Source organism: Python bivittatus, unplaced genomic scaffold (assembly GCF_059951505.1).
Source record: "Python bivittatus isolate LINGU-HERP-01145 unplaced genomic scaffold, Pbiv_v1 ctg000370_np1212, whole genome shotgun sequence".
Taxonomy (NCBI): domain Eukaryota; kingdom Metazoa; phylum Chordata; class Lepidosauria; order Squamata; family Pythonidae; genus Python; species Python bivittatus.
Window position 1 is genome coordinate 1,811,595 of NW_028277062.1, and position 26,119 is coordinate 1,837,713.

General features: G+C 52.4%; 1 protein-coding gene across 1 annotated transcript; it reads right to left on the bottom strand.

The window, feature by feature from the left end:
* Positions 1-10,667: 10,667 nt before the first annotated feature.
* On the bottom strand, positions 10,668-25,455 carry LOC103058994 (hydroperoxide isomerase ALOXE3-like). The gene is made up of 14 exons (XM_088142288.1): positions 25,096-25,455; positions 21,337-21,541; positions 19,935-20,016; positions 18,821-18,943; positions 17,462-17,565; positions 16,727-16,899; positions 15,959-16,102; positions 15,558-15,761; positions 15,332-15,418; positions 14,331-14,500; positions 13,854-13,975; positions 13,051-13,151; positions 12,004-12,174; positions 10,668-11,391 (listed from the first exon to the last, which is right to left on the bottom strand). The coding sequence occupies exons 1-14, from the start codon at positions 25,288-25,290 to the stop codon at positions 11,212-11,214; spliced, it is 2,061 nt and encodes a 686-aa protein (XP_087998414.1). The 5' UTR covers positions 25,291-25,455; the 3' UTR covers positions 10,668-11,211.
* Between the last annotated feature and the right edge of the window lie 664 nt (positions 25,456-26,119).

The window sequence follows — 26,119 nt, forward strand, 5'->3', positions numbered from 1 at the left end:
TCTTTTAAGATTGACTGGTTTGACCTCCTAGCAGTCCAGGGGACTCTCAAGAGTCTTCTCCAGCACCACAGTTCAAAGGCATCAATTCTTCGGCGCTCAGCCTTCTTTATGGTCCAGCTCTCACAGCCATACATTACTACCAGAAAAACCATAGCTTTGGCTATGCGGATCTTTGTCGGCAAGGTGACGTCTCTGCTTTTTAATATGCTATCCAGGTTTCCCATAGCTTTCCTTCCAAGGAGCAAGCGTCTTTTAATTTCATGGCTGCAGTCTCCGTCTGCGGTGATTTTGGAGCCCAAATAAATGAAGTCCACACCTCTTAAAGTGGCCAGGGTTGAAAAACACTGATTTGCAGTAAACTCTGGACATCCCCGCAGCAGGTGGTTTTTGGTGTCCGTGGACCACCTCTGACTAATTAACACCATGTTGGGTTCAGATTTGGTCCGGCACCGAGTTGACTCAGTAAGAATTAAATTAGTCACCCCACAAAGATGGACTCCAGCAGGTTTACTCTTAAGTATTATGAAGTCTCCAACCAAGCCATGGCAAAAAAACTTCATGAAATGGTGGACTTCACAAACGAAGCCAGTTTAGGCTAAAATATTGGTGGCTGAATGTATTTCAGGAAGCCCGCTCTCGGGCCTGCGTGTTGTGTGAACCACCAGTTGTGTTTTGCTAGCCTTGGTTTGTTCATTCATTCATTCATTCATTCATTCATTCATTCATTCATTTGTATAGCCGCCCATCTCAGACCAGTGACTCTGGGCAGCTAACAACAATAAAAACAATCAACATTAAAAACAGTACAAAAATATAATATAAATGCAGCCAAGAGATCTTAAAAAACTGTTGGTATCAACACAACCGTGAAACGGGGCCCTTTGCACACTGTTTGTGCGACGTCTCCCTGCAGGTTTCTCTTCCTGCAAGCTAGGCGTGTCTCAAGCCACCACCATGCCTTGATTCCTTTCGTTCCAGGCCTTCAACCGTTTCGGCTGCTCTTCTCTGGGTGTGACCCAGTTTTGCCCATGCCTGTCCCAAAATGCAGCGCTTAGAACTGGATGTGGCATTCGAGGCGCCATCTGACCAGTGCAGAATGAAGAGGAGCTGTGACTTTTTAAAATACTGACGCTGTATTTCTACTGCCGCCACCTAGGATGGCATTTGTTTCGTTTGCAGCGGCATCACACAACGGGCTCAGGGTCCGCTTCGGAGTCCCCGAGAACCCGATCCTTTTCACGTGTCCAACTGCCCGGGATATTCCCCCTTTCATTCTTCCCCCACCCAAAATGTCAGACTTTCCATTTGTCTGTCCTGAAAAAGATCTTGGTGTTTTCTGCTCATTCTTCTGGCTCGCTAAAAAATCCTTCCATATCCTGGGCTCTAACGTGCTTGTTATCCCTCCATCCTTCTGACCTTTGCAGATCTAATAACCACGTTTGGTCACCCTTCCCACTCCATTTAGAGATATGTTGAACAGCCAGGACCTAGTGAAGCCGTGGGCTGCTCCGTGTGTCCCTGATGTGGCGGGACCCCTGATATCTGCTCACTGGGCAGGCTTGCTCAACCAGGCTGGGAAAAGTCGGGCTCCGGGACGGCCTTCTGCAACCTGACGCCCCAGACAGCTGGAGCCTGCTGGATTTTGCTGCCCTGGGTGATGTCCCAGGAGGAGGCAACGAAGCTCCGCACGCCGGCCAGCGCAAGGACGCCCCCCGCCCCCCGTCCTGATCGGGCGGCCCCCCTCTCACCGTTCCGGGGGCGAAGTCCCTCCCGGTGTTGTCCAAGAGCTGCTTGGGGCTCTCCCCTTTCAAGCCCACCAGGGTGATGGAGACGGAGTCGAACGTTCCCGAGCCCCAAAACTTCCCGGTGGCCACTCGGACTCTGTACACCCACGGTGGCGTTTCTCCCCGGCCGGACTGAGCTCGCCAACTTCTCCAGAAACTCTCCTTTTGATGCTTCGGAGGCGAAAGGTGAGACCAGAGAGAGAGCGTCATTGCAAAAGTAGAAACCTATCGAACTAGAATCCAAGAGCCTAATTTTCCCCAGAAACTTGGCCTCGGGGATGCCTGTCAACGCTGATCCGTATCTTGCAAGCTTGCAAGTGGTCGTGCTCACCAATAAGACTGTGGTCTCACGTGGAGCATTGTCCGTGGAGAACTTGTTTATTGCAGCAAACAGTGACTAGGATTCCCCTGGGACACGCTCTCATTTTTAGCCAAAGGTATAAGGTTTACCTCAGGTGCCATTCTAACAACTCTTTTTTCTTTTTTTACTTCTGTAAATTATTTCCATTCCAGCTGGTCATTTTAAGAACATTATCATTTGAAGAACTGGTCCCTGGAGCGCCTGTTTTTCCTCCTCCCTCCTCATCTTTCTTTCCTTTTGTGGTGTTGCTCCAGAGAGGAGACAGGAGGCCTTTATCAGCAGTATTATCTTCTGACAAAGAATCCTGGGGGGCTTTTCAGATGACAGAGTAAAACGTTTTAAGCAAATAAAAAGAAAACCTTCCAGTCACATTGCCCACAAAGGACAGTTGAGACTGAAATCCCTGACAGTTCTGCAGGGGCAGCAAAGCGTTAACAGGGCTGGGTGGTCTCCGGGCAGAGCCTGTAGCCTGGGAGAGGGCGGCTTTTCTGTAACCCAAGTCTCGCCCACTTCTGCCTGACTATTTGGCAGCGGACTGGAAACTCCTGGCTCCCTTCCAGTCCCCAGAAGAACCGGCAGCCCAGGCAGGCAGAAGCGGGCCTCCCCGGGGCTCTGCCTTCTTCTCCCTCCGGCAACCAGGAGAAGCCAACAAGACTTCGACAGGAAATGGCGCACATCAGAATATCAGCAGGCAAATAATGCAAATTAGGGGGTTGCCCCATTTCTGGGATGACACCATCTCCCAAAGCGTACAAGCTCCATGTTATTGACCAACGTTTCTTCCTGGAGGTGCTACAAACCGCATCTCCTGCCCGCAAAGGCCGGTTCCTGACTCATAAAACCAGCCATAACTGCCATCGATTTCAAGAGGAGAATTTCAGCAATACCTTCCAGAATGCAAATATAGATAGTCCTCGACTTACAACCACAATAGGGCTCAGCTAATTTGTCATTTAACAGTACGGTTGTTAAGCAAGGCATCACATGACCCCACCTGCAAGGGGGCAGCCTCCACTTCCACCTCCCAGCCTGAGACGAGGGAGAAGAGACCGGCAGGGGGGTCTCTTGGATTAAAGGAGGCTTCGCGTTTACACTCCACCTCCACCCCCACCTGCCTTTGGAAGTGGCGCATCTTCTGGGTGACGCAGTGATCCAAGGAGAATGAAGCGCCACGCAGGCAGGCAGGGTGACAGGTTGCCTTTGAGTGCAACCGCATCCCTGCAAAGGAAGGAAGAGCCCACCGGCGTCTGACAAATAAACAATAAAGGTGCATCATGGTGGCTCCGTCTTGACTTTTTGGACCAGACCCCGCAGTCATCCCAGAAGGTGGGTAAGCCCCCCTCCTTTGGGAAGCCAGCATCAATGCAGAGGATGGAGCGATGGCTGGGAAGCTGAGTTGCCGTCAGCGGAATACGAGCCAGCAGCGCGGTCTGGCTGCAAAAAAGTCGAACACCATTTTAGGCTCCATCAAGATATGTAGAGTTTCTGAACCGCAGGAGTTATTCTGGTTTCGTCAGGCCTGCCAGGAGCACCATGGTCACGGCATAAATGTTTGCGGGCTACTCTGAATTGGAATTCCTAAGCAGAAAATACAGCAGAAAGTAGGGCCACTGTGGTGAGATCCTAATAGGGTTCGTGCCAGAAAGTTGATGTTTCTGACAACAGGCATTTAGTGTTGGGTAAATATAATAAAGCAACAGGAAAGACTTTAACCTCTGATTGATCTGTAACTCAGATTTCTCTTTGAAGTTACCGCTTAGTACGAGGCTCGGTTTCATCTGGTGCAGCCTGGATCGTGCTATTTATCTGCATCTATACTTTGCCTCGCCTTACGATCTTGCAGTTCACAACCCGCTCAAGCCATTTGGGGGTAGTGTGTGCTGGTATCTTCATGCAACCCGCGGCTTCCACATTTCCGCCTTAATTTACCAGCTGTTTTGTTGTTGCGGGAGACTAGCAGATGGGCATGGCTCGTACAAGCCAGGAGTCTTGCCAGGCTAACTTTATCTCCCGTTTTGACCGGGTAAATTCTTTAATAGATTGTGGGAATGCAGCAGACATAATATATCTTGATTTGGCAAAGCATTTGACAAAGTGCCCCCTGATCTGCTGATGGTGCGACAATTAAGTAAACATGTCGTTGGCTCAAACTCATATTCCAAAAGTGCTTCTCCGTGGCTTCTCCTGAAGTTCAAGTGGGGTGCCAGAAGGGACAGTGCTGGGTCCTCTGCTCTTCCCTATTTTCATTTATGACTTGGATGAACAGGTGGAGGGAAGGTGTATCAAATTTACTGGTGACACAAAATTGGGTGGAAAAGTTAACAGAGAAACAAAATTCAAAATGAGCTTAATAGATTGGAAAATCGGGCTGAGAATAACGATGACATGTAATATGAATGAGCACGTTTCTTCACTCAGGAAACAGGAAACAGATGTACAGATATAGGGTGAGGAACACGCGGCTTGACAATGGTGTTTGTGAAAAAGGTCTTGAGTAGTGTTGATTGCAAACTGAATATGAGCCAGCAGTGTGATGGGGCAGCAAAACCAGCAAATATGATTTTAGGCTGCGTCAACAGATCACGGGAGGCCATCGTTCCACTTTATTCTGTCCTGCCAGAGCCACCTCAAGTCCTGTGTCCAGGCCCAGGCACCACCTTTGCAAAGAACCAGTTTGATGAGAGCCAGTTTGGCGTGCGTAGTAGTTAAAATGCTGGCTTAGAAACCAGGAGACGGTGAGTTCTAGTCCCGCCTGGGGCCTGGAAGCCAGCGGGGGGCCTTTGGGCCAGTCCTTCTCTCTCAGCCCAGCCCACCTCACAGGGTTGTTGTTCTGGGGAAATAGGAGGCAGGAGCAATTGGTATGTTTGCCGCCCTTGAGTTATTTACAGAAAAGGCAAGATAAAAATAAAAGAATTAGAAATATAAGAACAAGAAGCAGGACCAGGTTTAGAATCTAGGACTAGAACAGGAATCCTGCAAGGAGGCGTTGAAGGAGCCGGGCAGTTGAGCCTTGGAGGATGGGGAGGGGGGAACAGGACGCTCCCCTTGGGACGCCGAGGAGGCCAGAGAGCTGCCCTCCACTGACCGGGGCAAGGTGCAGCAGCATGGATTGAAGCTGCAGGAAGGCTGATGCCCCGCGGATGAGAGGAAGAGCGTGGAAGAGCGTGGAAGCGTGGGAGGGGGCGACGGTCTCCCCTTTTCCAAGGCGTTCAGGCAGAGGCTGTTGGGATGCTTTCGATGGGGCTTCCTGCCCCGAGCAGGGGTTGGGCTGGATGGCCTCAAGGGAACCCTTCCATCTTACAGTTGATGATCTCCAGGCCCTGCGGGTGACGATCTCAGGCCATGTAGCTGGGCCATATATGCCCTAGGAAGCAGGGGGGTTGCAGAGGAGGGGGGAGGCAGCAAATAAACCGGGTTGGACCGGAGGAGGATCCGCAGCTGTTGACCCTAAGCCTCGGTGGTGTCAATGTGACCGTTTGGGTGGCATGGAACAATTTCTTCGTGGCACCTGTTGCAAGAAGCAAATCCCGTGAAGTCATGGCGCAATGGCCTGTCTCATTGCAGGGGTGCTGGGGGGGGTTCAAGAGGGTGGCACAGCCTTGCAACTGAAGCTGCACCCAACCCATGTTAAAAAGGGGCGGGGCTTCAACCACCCTCTTGACTTTTTTGACCCCCTTCCCGTGGACACCCCTTTAATGCCCCCGACCAATCTCTCCAACAGCAGGATTTAAACCAGCTGCTGCTTTCTCCTGTTCTATTTTTTCCAAGATGGCATTTTAAGGGCAGGGGTTTAAATCTTTTAACCTGCTTGGCCTTTTATTTCTAGAGCTGTATTTGTTTTTATTTTGTTTGCGTGTGGCTCTCTCTCTCTCGCTCTCTCTCTCTTTCGACACGAAGCGTTGTCCTGATGCAAATCTGTAAGTTAATGAGTTAAATGGAAAGGGCAGGGCCGGGGCCTCCATTCGCACCGTGCAGGAAACCCAGGTTGATTAAATTCCCATGTTGCCAGAACGTGCCATGCCCAAAGGTGTAATCCGTCCTACGGCTATTGCGCTGGCCAGGTTTTCGTACCAGGCTAAAACGGGGGCTGCCCAGATAATGCCGGACCGCTGGCCGAGCCTTTGGCCACCGCTGGTGCGCGGGGTGCGTGCACCGAGGCAGAAACCCGTCTCCCCATCTCTGGAACCGAGCGCAGGGTCAGAGGAATGCAGTACAGGTTGCAACTGGAAGGTGCTATCGGTGTAACGATCTCTTCCGGCTGCGGCTCCCGTAGTTCAGTTCCTCCCCGACGCTTGTTAAAAAGAACGGCTATTCGCGATGGCGCAGATTTGCAGGGAAGAGATGCCAACGTTCTCTTGGGCAACACGTTTCAGTTCACGAGGAGGTGCCAGATCTCTGTGGGGCGAAGCCAAAGAGTTGAATAATTCACCCCAGCTGACACTTCCAGGAAGCCTGGTTATGAAAACGACCTCCTCCTCCTCCTGCATGTGCCGATCTTCAGATATAGTGCCCCTGAACACAGAGGCTCCCTGTGGCTCGCATGCCTTAGCGTTGCACACAGACCTATCTACCTTCTATGAAGCCGGAGAAGTCCACTTTCTGAACATGCCGCCTCCAGGCAGCATGGTGAAAGGCCAGGCTGGCTGTGGATTACAGGGGCTGGAATCTAACTGTCTGAGTTCACCAGGTTAGCAAAGTCCCATCTAACCTCTGACGGCCTCGTGGAGCATTCCTGGCGAATCTTGGCAAGGCCTGTCTCCAAGGATGCCAAAACAGGTGAGACTCCAGATCTAACTCGGATTAAAGCAGGACCGACCGTTGCCCATTTAGGGGGGGCTGGAATGAACCATGTGGGGATCTGCACGTTCTCCCCTCTCCCTCGGTTCTCCGGCCCCACAAGCAAACCGTTGCATCTTGTGGCAGGGAATTCCACAGACTCCTTCTGCGCGGTGTGTGAAAAGGGCTCGCCGTCTCGCCGGTGATCCTTCTCCCCCTCCCTCTGCAGCCTGTTTCAACGCCTCGGCTCAGCAGCGACTCCTCCACGTGCCTTCAGCCGTCCCCGCATTCTCGCGCCCAGCCCCTTGTCGCCCGCCACAGGGCTTTGCGTTTGGAAACGGGCCCTGCTAAGAGCCCCCCAGGCCCCGAGAGCTTGAGATGTGACTGCAGGTCTGATCTGAAGACAGGTCGTCTGCTGGTGCTGCAACGCGGATCCTCGGCGGAGCACGATTCGATTCGTGTCATTCCTCCTGATTTCAGGGCCAGCTGGGCTCTTCCCAAGCTTATCAGCCGGAGAAGTCCCTGGCTGGTCCAGAACAGGGCCTCACAGTCCAAACAGGGGCACGACCCACAAAAGAAAGGGGCCCGGCTTTGATTTTATGGATGTGGTCACCATTTCAATTTTTCACACACCCACGGACACCCACGGGCATGGATACCCCGTCTCTTGAGGTCAGCAGCTTGGAACAGAGTGTGTTGGGTTGAAAAGAGGGAGGCCGTAGCATCCGCGGCTGTCTGCCTCCCTTAAGGTGGCTCTTTTCAGGTTTCCAAGAAAGACGAAATTGGAGACAGCCGAGAGGTCAAATGACTTCCTCCCAGGGATCTTCAGCGGTCATCTTCGGTAGCGAAGGGATTTCCAACATCCTGTTTCACTTCCTATCTCAACTGCATTTTCTCCCACAAACCTCCCTGGGCTGTTTTCTGATACTGCCGAAAAGGTCTTGAGCTTCCTTTGTCAAAGTTGGCTGCCTTGGAGATGGCGAGATGTAGGCAGGTGGAACGTGGTGATGGGTCAGACAAGGGACAATCACACCTTGCATTTTCCAGGGATCAACTTTCTTTTTTCCAGTAAACTGCTTTTTCATCCTTCTCTCCATTTCAGGTTGGCACCAGGGATCAACATTGATGGCCATCAACCGAAGGTCCTATCTTAGCCAAGACCTTATTAGGCAGGCAGAAGAGAAGGTCTGGAAGAAGGTGGTCCTGCAGATAGCCAGGCTCTGAACCCCAAAGGGCTTTTAAGGTGACCACCAGCACCTTGAATTGCACCCAGAAACCAACCAGTTCAGGTGTGATGCGGGGGTATAGCGGCCCATCCATAACTCCCCTGGCTGCTGGATTGTGGACCAGCTGTAGCTTCCAAGTGATCTTCGAGGGCAACTCCAAGTGGAGTGTGTTGTCATGGTCCAATTGAGAGGTGACTAAAGTGTGAGTGATTGTGAGTAAAGCCTCGCATTCCAGAAGTTCATAATTGTCACACACAATTGTGAAGGCCCTCCTGGCCACGACTGCCACCCATCCTAAGGGATGCTACCTTAATCCAGAACTATACATGGTATCTCACCAGAAACGGATGGCTTACGAACCCAGAGGCATACTGTCTTGCCGGCTGAAGGTTCACCATGGTTCTACCCATCCATACTGTTTTGCATTGCATCACACTGTTGGTGCAAGTTCAACTTGTGATCCACCAAGACACCCAGACCTTTTGCACGCCCCCCAGTCTTCCTTTTTGATCTTTGCTTCCCATTGGTTTTTGCCCAGATCCTCCTAAATCTTGATATTCTCCTCCTAGATATTTGCTATTGTCCAATTTTATGTCATCCACACTTTTTGGAATTGTATTTTCTGACCCCCTCATCCAAGCCATTTACAATTGCGTGCCACGGTTTCCACTTCCTTCATGAGAAAATTTTCCAGAATGGGCAGTAAGTAAACTATTTTAACTTTGTTGCAAGCCAAGATGGGAGAAGATCCTCCTTCTGTTTTAAAAAGAGGAACAGAAGTAGATCCCCAGGAACCTTCTATCAGGGATTAAATTGGCCTAGAAATCTTTGAGCCAGGCTGGTGATGCTGGTAAATTATAAACAAAAACAGTATTTCTGTTTCATTTTTTATACAAATATTTCTCTCTTGATTTTCCACATCCAAAAAATTAATTAAAAAAATTCATAAGAAAAATCTAGAATTTGTTCTTGGGCCAGTCGAAGCGATGACCAAACTCCCATTTGCAAGCTGACTTTAAAATAATGGTTACCTGGGAATGTAAGCTTCCACGTCTTGTGATCTGGTGCATAAAAAATTAATCAAAGGTAGTGGTCTATGTCCTGGTTTATCTCTGCCGCTGACAGGCTGAGGATCTTGGGTGAAAAGCCAGTGGCGGTTTGGGGGTAGAGGGACACTGGTGTAACGTTTCTAACTACACGCACAGACTGCGCGCCCCTGAGCACAGCAGCACAGACACACGACGGGACGCAGAAGGGGAAGGAGGAAGGAACCAGCTGAGCTTTTAAGCCTTCGGAGTGGGACTTTCACACCCAAATGGGTGCGTTCATACAGTTCGCTTTGACCGGGTCAGTTCCAGACGGCGCTCCGTTTGCACAGGAGGCAAATGTGTGTGTTAACTATGATTCCTCCCTCCCCCCTCCGTCCCTCCCTTCCTTGAAAGTGGCATGATGTGTGCAGGCTTAACTTTGTGAGAATTAACCTTTATATGTGGTGATCAGGACACGGGGAGACTCTGAACCACTCTCTCTCCATCGGAGCCCAGCCTACCTCACAGGGTTGTTGTGGGGGAAAATAGGACTGGGGAGCACGTCAGCCACCCGAGATGAGTCTGACCGCTGACCCTCCTGGCTGGGAGCCTAATCCACAGAGTGTCCTGCACCTTCAGGGAACACGCCGAAGTGGCCTTCTGGGGAGACGTGTTGCCGACCCGGGGACCTGACCGAATCAGGGGGAGGCGCTGCTGGAAGACCAGGGCAGCTAAAGACCACTTAAGCCCGTCTTATTCCTGGGCTGGGAACATTGGATTGCTTGATTGCTTGATTGCTTGCTGTAGTTGCCCATCTCAAGTAGAGGCTGCAAGATGCAGGCAGTGCCACGGGGCAGAGAGAGAAAAGAGGTGCCGGGCATTGTGCCCTGATTCAGTGCCAATGAGGAAAGGCCCCATCTGTGCAGATCCACCTCCTCGCTCATTACAAGGCGGACCAAACCAGAGAGCAGGCCACTTCAAGAGTGGCAAAAGCACACATTTTGCCTGGTGCGTTGCGTGTCAATGTGAACGGAAGCCTGGCCAGGGGAGCGGACTGGAACGGGAAAGCCACCGGAGCGCCCAGGAAAGGAGGCCGATCGCCCCCCACCCCCCCACCCCCCCGCCGCTCTGCCTTGTTTTACAGGCAGGAAAGCAAGCCGGAAGAACCGAAGCGCCTGCAGGAAGCGTTCAGGGTGGGAGCGAAGGAGGCGCTGCATGTCTGGAGCGCACGCCATTCAAACCGGGCGTGCTCGCTGAGGCTGGCTGCAGATATCACAGGTTTGCCATCAGGGGTCAAAAAGCTCAGGATGATGGTTGCAACATGGAGACTGAAGCCCCTCCCCCAGTTGCACACTGCTGACCACCCTCTTGACTTTCGTGACCCCCTCCTCCCCGCAGATACCCTGAGTGCAATAAACGTCCACACTGCCAGAGGGCTGCAAAACGAAAGGGCTCATGATTGCAGCACAAGAAACCCGAGGGCAAAGTGACACATGGGTTTTGTATTATCAGATCTTGTCACCCTCAGAGGGACACGTCAGCATAAAATACAGACTGGAAGTTCAGCATTTCTTCTAAGGGGAAAGTCCTGCCCCATTGCTTAAAACGGGATCCATTTCCTTAGGGAAAACCCCCAGCGCTTGGCATTTGCAGCTCCAAACGCGCCCTGGCATCCTGTCACCGAACGATTTACAGCAGACTTTCCCAAACAGTCGCCTCTGCGTTCATGGGGGAGGGAGCGGTCTGCAGCTTCTGCTCTCCGGGGATGATGGGATTTGAGGTCCAGCACATCTGACGTGCACCGAGTTGGGGAAGGCTCTTCGGCTGAGGCCTCCATCCTGCAGGCTGAAGAGTTGGACCGGTTCTTCGGGGGGCTCATGGCTCCTCCGCCTCTTCTGTTGCACCGAGGGTTCCCGGAGGCACCCCTGGATCTCCGGTGGAACGGGGGAGCTGCTCCGGTCTCCCCATTTTAGAAGAAAACAGGCAGGGTTGAAAACTGAGGACTAGGAACACGCGTAGGCTGCCAGTACAGGGCCCTATATGGTCGTGCTGTTTTCGATGTTGGGTGGATAGAGGTAGGTGTAGGGCAGCGTTAGGGACTCGTTCCTCCTCTCGATCGCCTTCGAGATGCACGCAAGCTGCTCCTGGAAAGCCCTTATGAGCTGCTGCGGGGCCTCCTCCACAAAGTGTTCCTCGTCGTAGTAGCCCAGCGGTCTCTGCAGAAGGGGGAGAGAAAAGGGGGAATCGCTTCCTCTGAACACGAGGGCAAATGCTGGAGACGGTGAAATGCCCGCGAGCCTCTTCCTCCGCGTCCTCAACAGCGGGCAGCTCTCAGACCGCAGACGCCGTCTGAAGTGAACCCCGAAGGAGAAGCAGAAGGGCCGGTTTCCGTCTGCGGGCGCTGGAGGAACGGCAGCCTTCCCCCCACACACATCTGGCCAGTGGCTACCATTCGTTTTGCCTGCAGGGTTGCAGGACTGAACGGCCATGATTCCCCCTCCTGGGGGCTGAATGGCTGCGGCATTAGAGGGCTCCACAGGTCTTCCCACCCACGAGAGGCAGAGACTGGCAATGGGAAAACACGCCTAGCAAAGTGGTGGAGTGCCTTGAGTCAAACAGAGAAGGATTTTGGGGGAGAAGAGCCAGCAGGGGCCACAGAGCGGATGGGCAGAAGGTGGCTGGGGGTCAAGAGTTAAGATCTGGGGAGACGTGGGGATGCTGGGCTGGAGGGACCAGGGTTGACCCCAAGGGCCAGAAAGACCAACGTGCCCACTTTGCTCACGCTGCACGCCCTGATTCAGGGCAGAGGGCTGACTCTGCGTCCTCACCATGTCGAAGGCCTCGTTGCGCAGGACCCAGAGGACGGAGAGCACCCGGCTGGTCACGTTCATTTCAGGGACGATGTCCAGGAACTCTTCCAGGGTGACAGCGGCTTTCTCCTGGGGTGGGGGCTTCCTCATGGAGGAGGGCAGGTTGGGCATGAAGGCCCCCATTTCGAACTGCGTCCCAGAGAGAAGACAAGACGGGGTGAGGCAGCGCCACTCCGTCCGTGGCTGATGGAAGACCAGGCGCCCTCCGGTAAATCTCAGGCCGTCTGAGGTGCGAAGGCCTGCGATGCCTCCAATGGGCCACAGCGGGCCCCTGCCTGAGAAGTGAAGGGGGCCCCGAGTCTGCGAAGGGGCCCCTTCCTGGCTGGGTTGGCGGCTGCTCTGGCGTTCCTAATTTTTGATCTGGATCTGTTTCGGCTTTTCTTTTGATACTGTTAGCCGCCCGGAGCCATTTATGGAGGTGAGCAGCGCATCCGTTGATTCAATCCATCAATCGGTCAAAAAGCAAGAGCGCGGAAGAGAGTGAGAGAGAGAGAGATGGAGAAAAAGAAACAGAGGGGGGGAGAGAGAGAGGGGGAGAGGGAGAAGGAAGGAAGGAAGGAAGGAAGGAAGGAAGGAAGGAAGGAAGGAAGGAAGGAAGGAAGGAAGGAAGGAAGGAAGGAAGGAAGGAAGGAAGGAAGGCAGGCAGGCAGGCAAGCAGGAGGGCAGGTGGGCAGGAGGGCAGGCGGGCAATGTCTGAAGCAGTGCGTAGACGGAGAGGAAGGTCTAGCAAACGGGGGTGGCATAAACTGCATTCAGCTCTTTCCTTCCCTCTTTCTTAAACTGTGATTTGAGTGTCCTGGGCTTTCTGTCCTGCTTCTGGGCCCTGCATCACGGAGCGAACCCCGAAAGAGGAATAGCCTGATGGGGGTGGATGGATGGATGGATGGATGGATGGATGGATGGATGGATGGATGGAAGCATGGAGAAAACCCAGGAGGGCTGGAGGCGGCTGAGAGCCGGCCAGACTCCCCCCTCCCAGCGAGGATCCAGAATAACCCTACATACCTGCCCGCCATTCACCGCTGCATGATAAGCCGAGCAGGTGAAGATCACCATGGTCAGGAACTTGACGAGTTCTGGGGCTGAACGGATGGAGGATGGGACTCCTGCAAGGAAAGGGGAGAAGAGGTTAACCTAGGAGTTCTGCAGGAGTGTCTTGTGGGGGGGGGGTGTCAAAAAAGTCAAGATGGCTGCGACACCCATGCAGTCGCAGCCCCGGGTGGACGTGTCTGAGATAAGGCTGGGGAACTTCTGCAGCGCATCAGCCTATCCGCCCTTTCCAGCGGCGTCTCCTTCCAGACGCCATCTCCATTTCCCCTGCCGTGGAGCTGTGACCATCCGGGACACTGCTGTGACAGCCCTGTGAGGTCGGCCAGCCCAGGGAACAAGCGCCCCAAGTCACTCTGCTTTGTTGTGATCGGCGGTGACAAGAGAGACTTAACGGAGGCTCAGAAAGATTTCGTCCACATTAGCGCTGTTCTTACTGGGTCTTTCCACGCGCTTGCTTCCCCTGCGCTTATCGCGGCCAGCCACGAGCCGTTCGGCGCGCAGAAGGATCCAGCGCCTTGTCGGAACGGGATGGCGACGAGGGAGAAGCAAACGCGCGAAATGCGGAGGATGCTGGTGTGTCGCGATGCGTGAAACGTCTCTGCGGACCAGGGAATGTGGCGTTTCGGGGGCCGAGAAAACGGCCGAAGGGCTTGGACGGGATTTCGAGAGGGAGCGAAGGGATTTCTCGCAGGGAAGCGGCAGCCGCAGGGACAGACCCCGCGGAGGAGCGTTCCTCGCCGCGTCCGGAGGCGCTGTACCTGACGCCGCCTTGCTCAGGAAGCCTTTGGCGAAGACCTCGCCCACCCAGGCCTGGAGCTCGCCGTCTCCCTGGACAGACGCCTCGCTCTTGTAGTAGAGGCCAACGATGCCGGAGACGAAGCTGCAGGGGGAGAGGGAAGGAGGTCTGTGCCAGCAGCGAGGGGCGAGGGGCGAGCCGCCGGCTCCTGTGCCGCGCCCGCCGCGGGCAAAGTTTGCGGCTTGGCACAGAGGTGGTGCGAGTTGGCGAGGCGCGGCTGTAGACGCCGCTGCGGCCGAGAACGTCGGGGTCGAAGTCCAGGGCTTTCTTGCCGACCCCCGCGCGGTCCCCCTGAATTGGGAGGACCGCGGCCAATCTGGAGCCCTTCCCGTGCCCCTGGCTCAGGCTGGCCCAGAGGACGGGCCGGAAGCAGCCTCGGACGAGGCCGGCTTGGAGGAGGTTGGACCGCCCGCCCAGCCCTCCATCCGAGGTCCGTCACCTTCCGATAGCGTCCCAGATCTTCAGGCCGTCGTCCCTGTAGTAGTAATTGCGCAGGGAGCCCACGCCCCGGGCCTCGATGTCGTCCGGAAGGCAAAGCTGGGTGTAGGTCAGCTCCTCCAGGGCTTTCTGGAGAAGCACAGCTAATCCCTGGCGCCCAGTGGCAATGGCCTGCGGGAAGAGGAGAGCCACAGGTGTCCCGGGGGTCAGGATGGTGCCCACAACCGTGCCAGCCAAGCCCCGCCCCCTTTGACACCACAGAGCAAGTGAAAAAGGGGCGTGACTCGGGTTGCATGGTTGGGGCCACCGTGTTGACTTTTTTGACCCCCTCCCTGCTGACAACCTCGAAGAGAGCCATGTCAAAAGAGACGGGTGACATTCCCAGGCATACATTTTCAAATTTCCCCCCTTTCACTTTCCTTGTAGAGCATCCATACATGGTATTCCTTTCACAATGTCATCAGCACAACAACCCTGTGAGGTAGGAAGTGGGGGTCTGGCCCTTAGAAGGTCTTAACCCAAATATGGTTCTTTCCAGCAACCTAATTCTTCCGCTTCGTTGCTTCTCACACACATACCCAGCTGTTGCATATATGTCTCTGCTTCACACTAGCCTTTCCAAGCCCTGATATCCTCGTTAACTGTTGGCTTAAGATCAGGAGGCCTGGGTTCGAGTGTATCCTTGGCTTGCTGGGGGATCGGGGGGGGCATCGCTCTCTCTCTCTCTCTCTCTCTCTCTCTCTCCTCCATCTACTTTACAGGGTCGTTGTTGTGGAGATCAGTTGTGGGTGGGAGTGCCCCCACCGCCAGCAAGAAGGACGCGTGGCCTTTCTAGTGGGATATGATGGGAACATTAATTTAACCTGGTTAGGTGGGAGGAACTGTTGAGATTCCTTCACACACCATTCTTTTCAGCAGGAACCTTATATTGGGTCAGCGCCGTAAAGTCCATCACGCCCTGTCAACCTTCACCCCCAAGATATCCCCTGGATGCCCATTTACCCTCTCATAGGTGCCTCTGTGGCCAATCAGGTAAGTCCGAGCCAAGACGTTGACATAGATGGAATAACGGAGGTGAGGTATCAGAAGCTGGAGCAGGAAGCAAGCATAGAACTGGGTTACTATAGCTAAGCGTATTGCAAAGCACAACCGGATTAACCCCCACCGGCTACAGCCCAGCCCCCGGGTTCCCCCCGGGAAGAAAGCCCCCCCGCCCTCCACCCCTCACCTTGTACAGCGGGTGGCACATCGGGAGCTGTCGGAGGGTGGCCACCGCGAAGACCTCGGCCATCAGGTGGCCGCGGAGGAGGTGGGCGATCCCCTCGTGGGTGTGGAACTCGGCGTTGCGCACCCAGGTCTTGGCCAGGGTCCAGATCCACTCTTCGTCGGTGGGCAGGAAAATGGGGCTTTGGGGCCCGGGGCGCTGGCTGAGCTGGGGGGAAACCGGCAGGGAAAGCTGCGTTGGGGAGCCCCGGGGGTTGAGGGAGGCGCCCTTGCAGGGAGACCTCCCCAACAAGCGGCTTGGAGAAGGCTTCTTCTCCCGAACGGCCGATTGGAGGGAAGAGCCTCTGAGCTTCCTTCCGAGGCTTCGTTTCCTCGACTGGCTTTCTCTAACCACGGTTTACCTACCTGGATAGCCAGAGGAAGGACGTCTCCACTGGGTGTCTGGTGGAGCAAGCAGAGGGGAGCCGCGATATACTGCTGCTTGTCGTTCAATAAAGTAGTTGGTATGTTCTCCAGGATCTTGTAGTCCACCAGGTATATGGTTCCTTTCTGCCAAAAAGATATTTTTTAAAATTAAAAATTATTAGCGATGGGGCCAGCCTGTTCAAGAAGCCCGTGAGCTGGAGCTCCACTGGAGTGGTAACAACCCAGCTGGCACCTGTCTTGATTTCCCACAAAGATGAGCAAGAAATTGTTCGTTTGGGAGTGACGCATCTCAGGGGAAAAATGCGTTGGTGAAGATTACGTACAAAGAGGAGTAATTGTCACATCAGGCCAAAAAGTCAAGTTGTTGGCCGTGACGGGGCAATGGAAGCTTTGCACATATAAAAAAACAGGCAGGGCTTCCATCGCCCCACCACAGCCGCCATCTTGACTTTTATGACCATGCTGTGCATTAGGGAAATGCATGTTTAAAAAGCCTGCGTAGAAAAAAATTACTTAATGAAGAACAGCATGCGTGGTTCAGAAAGCGTATTAAGGCTTTGTCTTTTACTTGTATTTGTAAGCTGTTTTGTTAACCTCTGTTGTTTGGCTTGCTCAACAGCAGCTCAACGGCGGCGTTTCAAGGGGAATTTGTTGACAACGACGTGCCAACGCACACAGCCACCCTGGGTGGCGGGGTGGTCCCCACGCCTTAGAAGGGCAGGGGACCCGAGGTGGGGAAGGAATCACCTTCAGCTCTTCCGGCAGCGTCGTGGACTTCCCTAAAGTCCCAGCCACCATCTCCTGGGTCACGGGGAAATTTTCGGGGATCTTGGTGCATTTCTGGATCTTGATGGGGTTGATGCCATTCAGAAACTGGTACCCAAAGAAATCGTCGTCTTTCCAGTGCTTAAACACATACTCTGCAGCAAGGCACAAGCAAGGGAGGCCGGGATGCTGAACGCAGTAATAGAAAACGGCTGGAAAATCAGCAATTTATCCCAACCGGTGTGTTTTCCTCCAACGTCGCTCTTTCAGTGGAATTATTTAGAACGGAGTTTCTCAAACCTGGCAACTTTAAGATGTGTGGACTTCAGCTCCCAGAATCCCCCAGCCAGCATGCTGGCTGGGGAATTCTGGGAACTGAACTCCACACATTTTAAAATACTGAGGTTGAAAAACACTGGGGTAGACTAATGTAGGATTTAATATAATCTAAAATGCCTTTTAATAAGATTTGCTAGATGGAATCGGTGCTGCCAGACTCCTGATTTTTTGCCAGCATAGACTAACCCAGCTCTCCTCCTACGAGGCCCACTCCTAGGAATAAGGGACTTTTGGCCCATCCTGCCTTTTCTCCTTCTGGCAGAGACGATATATGTGTTGCTTGAGCCAGGTTGGGTTACCAGGTCTGGGTGAATTCAGTTGTGGAAGGGGTGAACGTATTGTTGCCAAACGAAAACGACGCCCTCGCCCCTCACTGACCTGAGGTGGGAGTGTGGTAGAACCAGAAGATTTTGCGAATGTCCTCCAGCTTCTTCCAGGAGTACGGTTTGTAGAGGAACCCCTTCATTTCGGTCCCAAAGAGGCTGACGGGGAGACAGAGAGAAGGACGTGGATTATTTTTCTTGGAAAGAAGACTAAGAAGGAATGGAGTGAGCGAGCAGGATTCCTCGCTAGCTGATGCGGGGAACACTGTGTGTTGTGTTTTCTGGAGGCAGGGATGAATAGACAGATGAACGTGTAGGTTCAGGGAGGATTTGATGTTGTGTGTCTGTCTGTCTATCATCTATCCATCCATCCATCCATCCATCCATCCATCCATCCATCCATCCATCCATCTCTCTCTCTCATCTATCTATGATCGAGAGAGAGAGAGAGATGTTGACTTTGATGTTGCATGCAGAACCTGAATAATAATAATAATAATAATAATAATAATAATAATAATAATAATAATAATAATAATAATAATTGCATGCTGCCTGACTCCCAATGACTCTGGGCATCCTGTATGAATGTAGGGAACCTCCTCGTCCGTTCATTCTTTACGCCATGCCTTTCTTCCAGGGGCTTGAGCTCATATACATAGCCCTCCGTCTTCCCACTCTATTTTCACAACCACCCAGCAAGGGAGACTGGCCTGAGAGAGAAGGGAACTGGTCCAAAGTCACCCAGTTGGCGTTCAGGGGTGAAGGGGGACTTGACCGGGATCTCTCCCTTCCTAGCCCAGCACTGCAGCTCCGATGACGTCCGCTTGGCATCTAGACCTGGGGGGCTGAATCGGGGTCCTCCCCCATAAGCTGTGGGGTGAAGCTCCCAGGATCTTTCCCAACGTTGCTCTCAGACTGCAAATTTCAGCACCACAGGGAGTAGTGAAATATACCGTGTGCAATTGCAGTAAGGGCTTCCTCCAACTCCTGCGTGCTTGCTGAAATAAAAGCAGATCTCATTGCCCTCCTGCCCTCCCTGCTCCCCTCCCCCTTCGGAGCCCCCCCTTCTCCCTCCACCTGTCCAGAGACCCTCCTTGCTCTTTTGGCCTTGCCCTGCTGGGATCCTGGTTTCCCAGAGCAGCATCTGGCTGCATCTGCGGGCCACGACAGAGCAACGCAAGGTCAAGAGGCCCCAAGCTGAGTTCGACTCCTGGCGACCGCATGGAGAAGAAACTCTGGTGTGCTTGCCTGTTGCCTTCTACGGGAGGTTCTCCCCCTCTCCCCAACAAGCCCTGGCATCTCCTAGTGGTCTCCCATCCAGTTCGCAAGCAGGCCCGACTCTGCTTTGCTTCCGAGCCCAGACGAGGCTGCCCAGAGGACTCGCTAGTAAAACCCCGTCTCCAACACTTACGTCATTGCCGCACGCCCGAAAAAGGCAGTTGATTTGGGGAAGGAGTATTGAATGTCGTACTCCATTGTGGATGTTGTGTCGATGTCAACACACCAGGGTACATCTGGGAAGTATTCCTTCCACCTGTGCAGAGAAATTGTATTTTTTTGCATTTTTGCATTTATTTTTCCATTGTTTTTGTAAGCCTCTGAGAGCCTAATACAGTGTTTCCCAACCTTGGCCGCTTGAAGAGGTGTGGACTTCAACTCCCAGAATTCCCCAGCCAGCTGTGCTGGCTGGGGAATTCTGGGAGTTGAAGTCCACACCTCTTCAAGTGGCCAGGGTTGAGAAACACTGGTCTAATACATAGTTACATACAAAAATTGTGCAACAGCACTTGAGAGGGAAAGAATAAAGTGCCCTCTGCTTACACAGGCAACTATTTTGGGCAGTGAACCCCAAGGTGATCCCATATGCCCATCCTGTACAGATTGCCCTTGCTGGCTTAGGGTGATGGGAGTCCAAGACCACGGTTAGGCACCAGTTAGGGAAGGCAAGACTACATGTTCCTCTTGATCAGGAATGGGGTCTTGTATGTATCCCTCTGAACTACAACTCCCAGCGTCCTCTCTATTGCCTACACCATAGCTGGAAGTTCTAGGGCTTAGAATCATAGAGTGGAAGAATTAGAAGGGATCGGAGGTCATCTTGTCCAAGCTTGGCAACTTGAAGATGTGTGGACTTCAACTCCCAGAATTCCCCAGCCAGCATGATCTGTCCAACCTCCCCCCATACTGTACAGGAATGTCCTGCTACAAATTTGGAAATGAACAATCTCCCCCCCTCCACCCAGCATCTACTTTCTTGAGAGTAAGTCCCCGTGAATGCCACTTTACTTCTGAGAGCTGGTAAAGTTGTGCTGGGCCGTGCAACGACTCTCGTTTGCAGGCTGTCTCCGGCACAGCTTTCAGCACCCGAACGTATAACAAAAGAGACTTCTGGGTGGTTGCTGCTCTTCATGGTTGCTGCATTCGCGTGCAAAACACGTTGCTCCCGAGAGACCAGACCTGGAGACTTGGATGCTGGAGTGTAAAATGACCGCCCTCAGAGTCCACCGGTTTTCTCCCTGACTCACCCGTATCTCCTGTGCCTCAGTTGCAGCTCTTCCTGGCGATGCGTTCGCTGGAGACTGTAGGTGTCATCCGAAGGGATGTGAGCTGTAGGTAAGAAAGGAAGAAAGTCAGGAGGAGGGACTGAAGGCTCTTCTACTCTCCTTGTCTCGGGCTTTTCGGCAGGGGCCCCAACGGATTCTTGTGCACTTCTCACAAGAAGGGGTTTTCTTCAGCGAGATTTGTGGAAAAGAAAGGGGGGGTTGATGAGAATTCCAGCAACTGAACGGGTTCCCCTTTGGAACCCACACGTCGCCCCTCATGAGGAGGGAGACTCTCTGATTTTCTTCCTGACGACCCCCCTATGATTCTGGAAGGAGGCCGGTCTTTTCACCGATAACGGAGAGGCCCGCAAAGGCCGTATCTGTGGGGGCTTCCTCACTCTGGAAACCGCTTCTGAGAAGCCTCTCCGGTGGCTTTCATCAGAACGACAAAAGCAGCGTTGCGGTATCACGCCAGAGGCTCTGTCCCTGTTGCCTGCACACAACACAGTGATGCACAAACAAGAGCGGGGGGGGTGGAGTTTGCATCGACGCACCTCTTGTCATCCCCCTCCCGACTCCTTGTGGACGCCACTGCCAATTTTTACACCTTGTGTCCTTCTTGCCAGTTGTCTGAATAAGCCCCCAAACCAGCAGGCCGCTAGCTGACCTGGATGACCGTCCCCATCGCCCGTGCTGCATTAATCCCGATACAGCCAAGAAGCATCTGGTCGAGGTGGGGACGTTTTTCGTGCCCACCATGCTGGAATCCAGGGAATTTGGGAGAATCAAAAGATCTGGAGCAGGGTTTCTCAACCTTGGGAACGTTAAGCTGTGTGGACCACAACTCCCAGAATTCCCATGCTGGCTGGGGAGTTCTGGGACCTGAGGTCCGCACAGCTTAACGTTCCCAAGTTTGAGAAACCCTGGTCTGGAGGGAGACGCTTCTTCAGACAGCGACTTAGCTAATAAGTGGGAGCAACGGGCTCCAAACGTAGATGGCTTTAGGTGGAATCAGACAGGACTCACAGACCCCAAGAGTATCGCTGGTGCTGTCATAGCTTTATACAACAGCCTCCTAAGAGGCAACATGCGTCACTGACCCGTTGTTGGGGAACCTAAACGAGAGGTGCTATTATTCCTGTGTCCTGTCTGTGGGCTTCCCATGGACATCTAGCTGACCAGCATGGGGCCAGAACGGGGGGCCAGATAGGGAACAAACCTCTGTGATGTTCTGAAGACCTTGGAGGAAGGTCACAGTGAAAAGAGAGCGTGTACTGTGCTATTTGGGGTGTGGGAGTGCAGAAGACCGCTAGTTTTGACTCAGAGGTCTGACTTAGGTCTCCTGTTCCCAGCTAGCTTAGAAGCACGCTGTCGGGACACTCACCTGTTCCTTCTCTGAAACTGACAGTACAGTAACCCTCGATCCACTGGTAACAGGGGAAGGTATAGACCTCCCCCTGTGGGCACGTCACCTGGACGGCATTGCAGTACCAGCTGCTCTGGGGAAAACATGAGTAGGGCTCCTTATGCAGGCGAACCAGCAAGATGGGTCCCAGCTCACCATCACATGGAACGTCCACCTCTTCCACCTGTTGGAGAAGTGAAGAGGAAGATGATAGTCCAAAGAGGAGGAGAAATGTGGTCATGTTACATATGATCCACGGTGTTCATGTCAGACATTCAGTCAACACTCTAGTACGGTGTTTCTCAACCTTGGCAACTTTAAGACTTGTGGACTTCAACTCCCAGAATTCCCCAGCCAGCTCTAGCTATACGTCCACATGTCTTAAAGTTGCCAAGGTTGAGAAACACTGCTCTAGCAGATTAAGATTCAGTTCCAGCCTCAAGACATATTGCAACGTATCTTTCTATATGAGCAAGAGCATCATCTTGGGAAGGTTGGGTTTGGGTCTGGCTGGGAAATTCTGGAAACTGAAGTCTACGTATGCCATGCAGCTCAGCCTCACACTGCTCTCCAAGGCAAAGGGACTCCAGTTGGGCTCTGTTGGAGTCATTGTGGGAGGAATCCCAACGTCAAGTCTCCAAGATTTGGGTTTTCTTCAACTGGAGGGCAGGTTCACAGAGGGTGTTAAGTCATAAGCTGGGGCACACAGGTTTTACTGGTTTATTTATTTATTTATTAATGTATCAGCCCATCTCAAGCTTGTGGCTGTGGGTGGTTCAAATGCAAACATAAAAACAAGAATGAACAACACAACATTACAACAAAGCTGAGATTCTCAAGACAATAAGGCAATCTAGCCATGCATGTTGGGCTCCGCTAACAAACTGGCAAAGCCAGGTCTTCAAGGCTTTCTGGGAGGCTAATAGGCCCGGGACCCTCTGGATCTCAGAGAGGAGGCTGTTCCATAAAACAGGTGCCCAACAGAGAAAGCACGCTACCTGCGTGCAGGTGGGTGGCACTGTTTCGTGGTGGCTGGGGAATTCTGGGAGTTGAAGTCCACACATCTTCAAGCAGCCAGGGTTGAGAAACGCTGGTCTAGATAATCTGCGTCTTTGTAATACACGGAGACCCAGTGAATTTAAAGCAACAGCCAAACTTTACTGGTTGCAAGGTACATTTGCTCTTCCTCATACACACGCACACACTTACCCACGTCCTTCCCAACTAGGCTGCCAGGCACTAGCGAGAGGGACGGAAGCCGCCAAGTCTGGATGACTCAGATGACCAAGAAGACTCAGATGACTCAGATGACTCAGAGTGGGCGGGCTTTGGGACCCCTTTTATCCCCAAAAGTACAAATTGATGGGATTGGGGCGAGGGCCTCCATGTGCTCAGGCCCAACCTCCTCTTTCTGGTTCAGGTCCTTTGTTTTTTCCTTAACGACTTGCTTCCTTCTTATCTACCTCCCTGAAGGGATCTCATAGATAAGTTTCCTGGCTTTTGTCCTCTCTGCTTACAGGCCTGCTTCATCTTTAGGTTATGGCAGCTTCAGCCTAGTCTCACAACAGGCAGGGCAAACCACTGTATATAAACAGAGAGCAAACTCCACTCCCTTCGAGCACCGAAGATGTTACCTAGCCAGGTAGTGAAATGTTTGCAAGAAAAGAAACAGGCTCAGAGAACCCCAAGGACTCTACAAAATAAGTATGATTTGCTCAGAGTTCAGGAAAGGTGGCAGATGGGCCAGACACATCTGGACAAATGTTCTTTGGGCCAGCAAGGGACAGAAGAAACCAAAACTCTGTCCAAAATTAGTTATTTTGCAGGCCTATCAGTCAAGAGTTCACCACACCTCCATTTTATCAGGGTTCAATATCAGTTTATATTTTTTTATGTAACGTCACTGTGGGGGGTAGCAACAGAAAGGAAGGCTACCAGGAAGGAGGGGGTGCATGCCAGGAAGGGAAAGGAGACAAAAGACAACACAGTCCGGAGCAGGAGCGTGGGAAGTGTAAGAGGCTCAGGATAGCCACTTCCTAGAATCTCCCAGGGTAGGTCCACTAGTTGCAGTAGTATAGTTTGAGCCTGGCAAGATTCTGTCTATATGGTGTGAGCAAATAAAGGAACTTTGCTCACCTGGACCATTTCATCATTGTTCTTGTGCTGGGCCTGACAGTCACGTGAGACATTACCATTTTTACGCCTACCTCTGCTCATCTGATCCTGATGACACGAAAGAATAATCCGAGGTGTCAGTCACAACCCCCCACTGGCCTCGTTCAGTGACTTTGTTGTGCACTACCAAATGTGCAACTTCAGCTCTCGGAATTCCCTAGACGGCCCTGGCTTTCCTCAGAATTCTTGGAGTTGAAGTCCACCCCTCTTAGAGTGGCCAAGGCTGAGAAACACTGAACGAGGGTGAGAACATGGTCCCATCACAGCTTACCTGCCATGGGCCAAGTAAAAATCCCCTTGGCTTACCCTGCAGATACTCAGCTCAGCAGACTGCCATGCCCAATGCTATCAAGAGGTGCCAAAAGAGAGAGGGGGATCAATTATAGGGTTCTGCTCCTCCTAGATTTTCCCAGGAGCAGGCCATCTGTCAAGGTGACCAGCAGTTGGAATGCCGAATCCTGCTCTGAAATCTGATTGGAATTGGTCCAGATAATCTGTACCCTCCAAAAAATCCCATGAAGTAAATGTGCTACCCCGTTTGTTACGGACTACTCAATACCCATGTGGGACAAGGGTTGGCCAGAGAGATGCAGACTCTTTGTTCACAGCCTCAGGGCTCTGGAGTTGAAAGTGCTTCCCCTAAGCCCACGCTCAAATAGTGCTCTGGATTTCTCCCCAGGTTGAAGCTCCACATGGATCTGAGCGACTTTGCCCTGAAAGGGGTAGTAAATCCTTTGCAGTGGAGGACTTCTGGTCACTGGCCAGGACTCTTTCACTGCCAGGAACAATTCTGCTGGACAGCAAGGATGCAAAGAGGAGGTAAGATGAGCCTTGCCCGAAAACAGGCTTTCACTTCTGCTTGGTGGCATTCACTTTTAGACTTGTGCCATCTGTGGTCCTCAAGCCATTCTACAACCTCTTTCATCATCTGAAAAGGATCCAAAATCCAAGAAGCATTTTGGATTCCACAGCATCAGAAATGACTTTAGATGTGATTTTGTCAATTATCTTTTCCATCTCACAGATCCGCTAGGAACTTCTAGAGAGCATGCTGGAATCCCTTGGATTCCTCAAATCTCTGGGAATAGACCATTGTAATAGGACTTTCAGCTCTGTGGGCATTCAGTCACCAGCAGTTCAGATACTTGAGAAATTGATCTGTCAGTGTCAGTGGGGTCACAGAAAGCCCCCCCCACACACACACACAAATGCAGAGCCTCTTCTATTTGTCCAGTTGCAAAACCTAGATCCATGTATGTCCTGCCACATAAATTGGGCTAGGGATAGCTTGAGAGAGCTCCATGATTGTCATAATAATCATGAAGTCTCAAGTCAATCCCACAAAGGTTGAAGTCTAGTAAGTCCACCATCCTTGGTTCCTCCAATTCCACCGCTAAGACCACCTCAGCCAGCTTGGCAAAGATGACGGTGGCACGTGGTAAGCAATAGACCTGCAACATCCTGGTCTTGTCTCTCTGGACCGAAACCAGGCACACATCTATTCCAGGAGCTAAGATATCATTCTCCCAACTCCCTTCTCTTGGACCTAAACCCAAGTCTTACCGATCCTTGACAACAGCTCGTTCCAGCCTGGTTCAGAAAGCACTTGGGGCTTTCTCCATTGGGGCCCACCAAGGTGATGGAGATCAAATCAAAAGTCCCAGTTAAAAGACCTTGCCCCGTAGTCACTTGAGCCTTGTAGATCACTGGTTTGCTTGGCTGGCTCTGGACTCTTCCATGTTGTTCCATCCTGCTCATGGGATCAAGACAAGCGGACACCTGAGAGAAGAAGTGGAGAACGTGGCTCTCGAGTGTGATGCAGTGAAGAAAAGAACTGCTTTTGGAACTGGCTCTTCTCCCCTTATGAGTTACACCCAGATGCCTCCAGGCAAACTGAGAGTAACGGCCCCTCCTCCTGCTCCTCCTGCTCCTCCTGCTCTTCTTCCTCCTCTCTCTTTTTCTGCCACAACCCCTGGCCTAGTGCATAACAGATCCATCCTCCCATCACGAGAGGAAAACTCTGTAACATGGTAGATGAGGGCCAAGGTTGACCATGCCGGTCTCCATGCTGGGAGGGGACATCACGGCGTGAGCAGGGAGATGCTGATGAGGAGGGGTGTATCCAATAAATCCCAAGGGGCCGAAGAAAAATAAATAGATGGATAGGTGAGGAGGTGAATACTCATCCCTAAAAATCTGAGAGGGGATGGTCATTTGGGGAAGTGGAAAGGATTATGAAGCAAATCAGCTTTGTCTTCTTGACCTGTTGCGGTTGCTTCTTCTCCAGCCCTGAAGCTTTCACGCCTGTTTTCTGTTACTTTATTGCTTTCCAGTTACACAGAATCGCCAACCTTCATCAACCAGGACCAAAACAAAACCTCTTCCTTGTGTTTCTGCTTCGTTTCATTCCACTATCGATGTCTCTTCCTGGGTGAACTCAAGCCGCTCCGAGTCCTGGCCTGGGGCTCGTGCTGCAGGGGATCGATCGATACTCATTGTGCATTTCTAATTGATTCCCTCGGTTGGTACAAATGTCCGTCGGGGTAGAAATGCCAACTAAGGGGGCTCTTCAGAAGGTTGCCCATCT

Coding starts and splice junctions, on each gene's coding strand:
- LOC103058994 (XM_088142288.1), bottom strand. CDS start 25,290: ATGAGCAGGATGGAACAACATGGAAGAGTCCAGAGCCAGCCAAGCAAA. Junction 20,017..21,336: donor CAGTTTCAGAGAAGGAACAG/GTGAGTGTCCCG, acceptor TCTTACCTACAG/CTCACATCCCTTCGGATGAC. Junction 13,152..13,853: donor CCTGAGCAAGGCGGCGTCAG/GTACAGCGCCTC, acceptor CTTTCCTTGCAG/GAGTCCCATCCTCCATCCGT.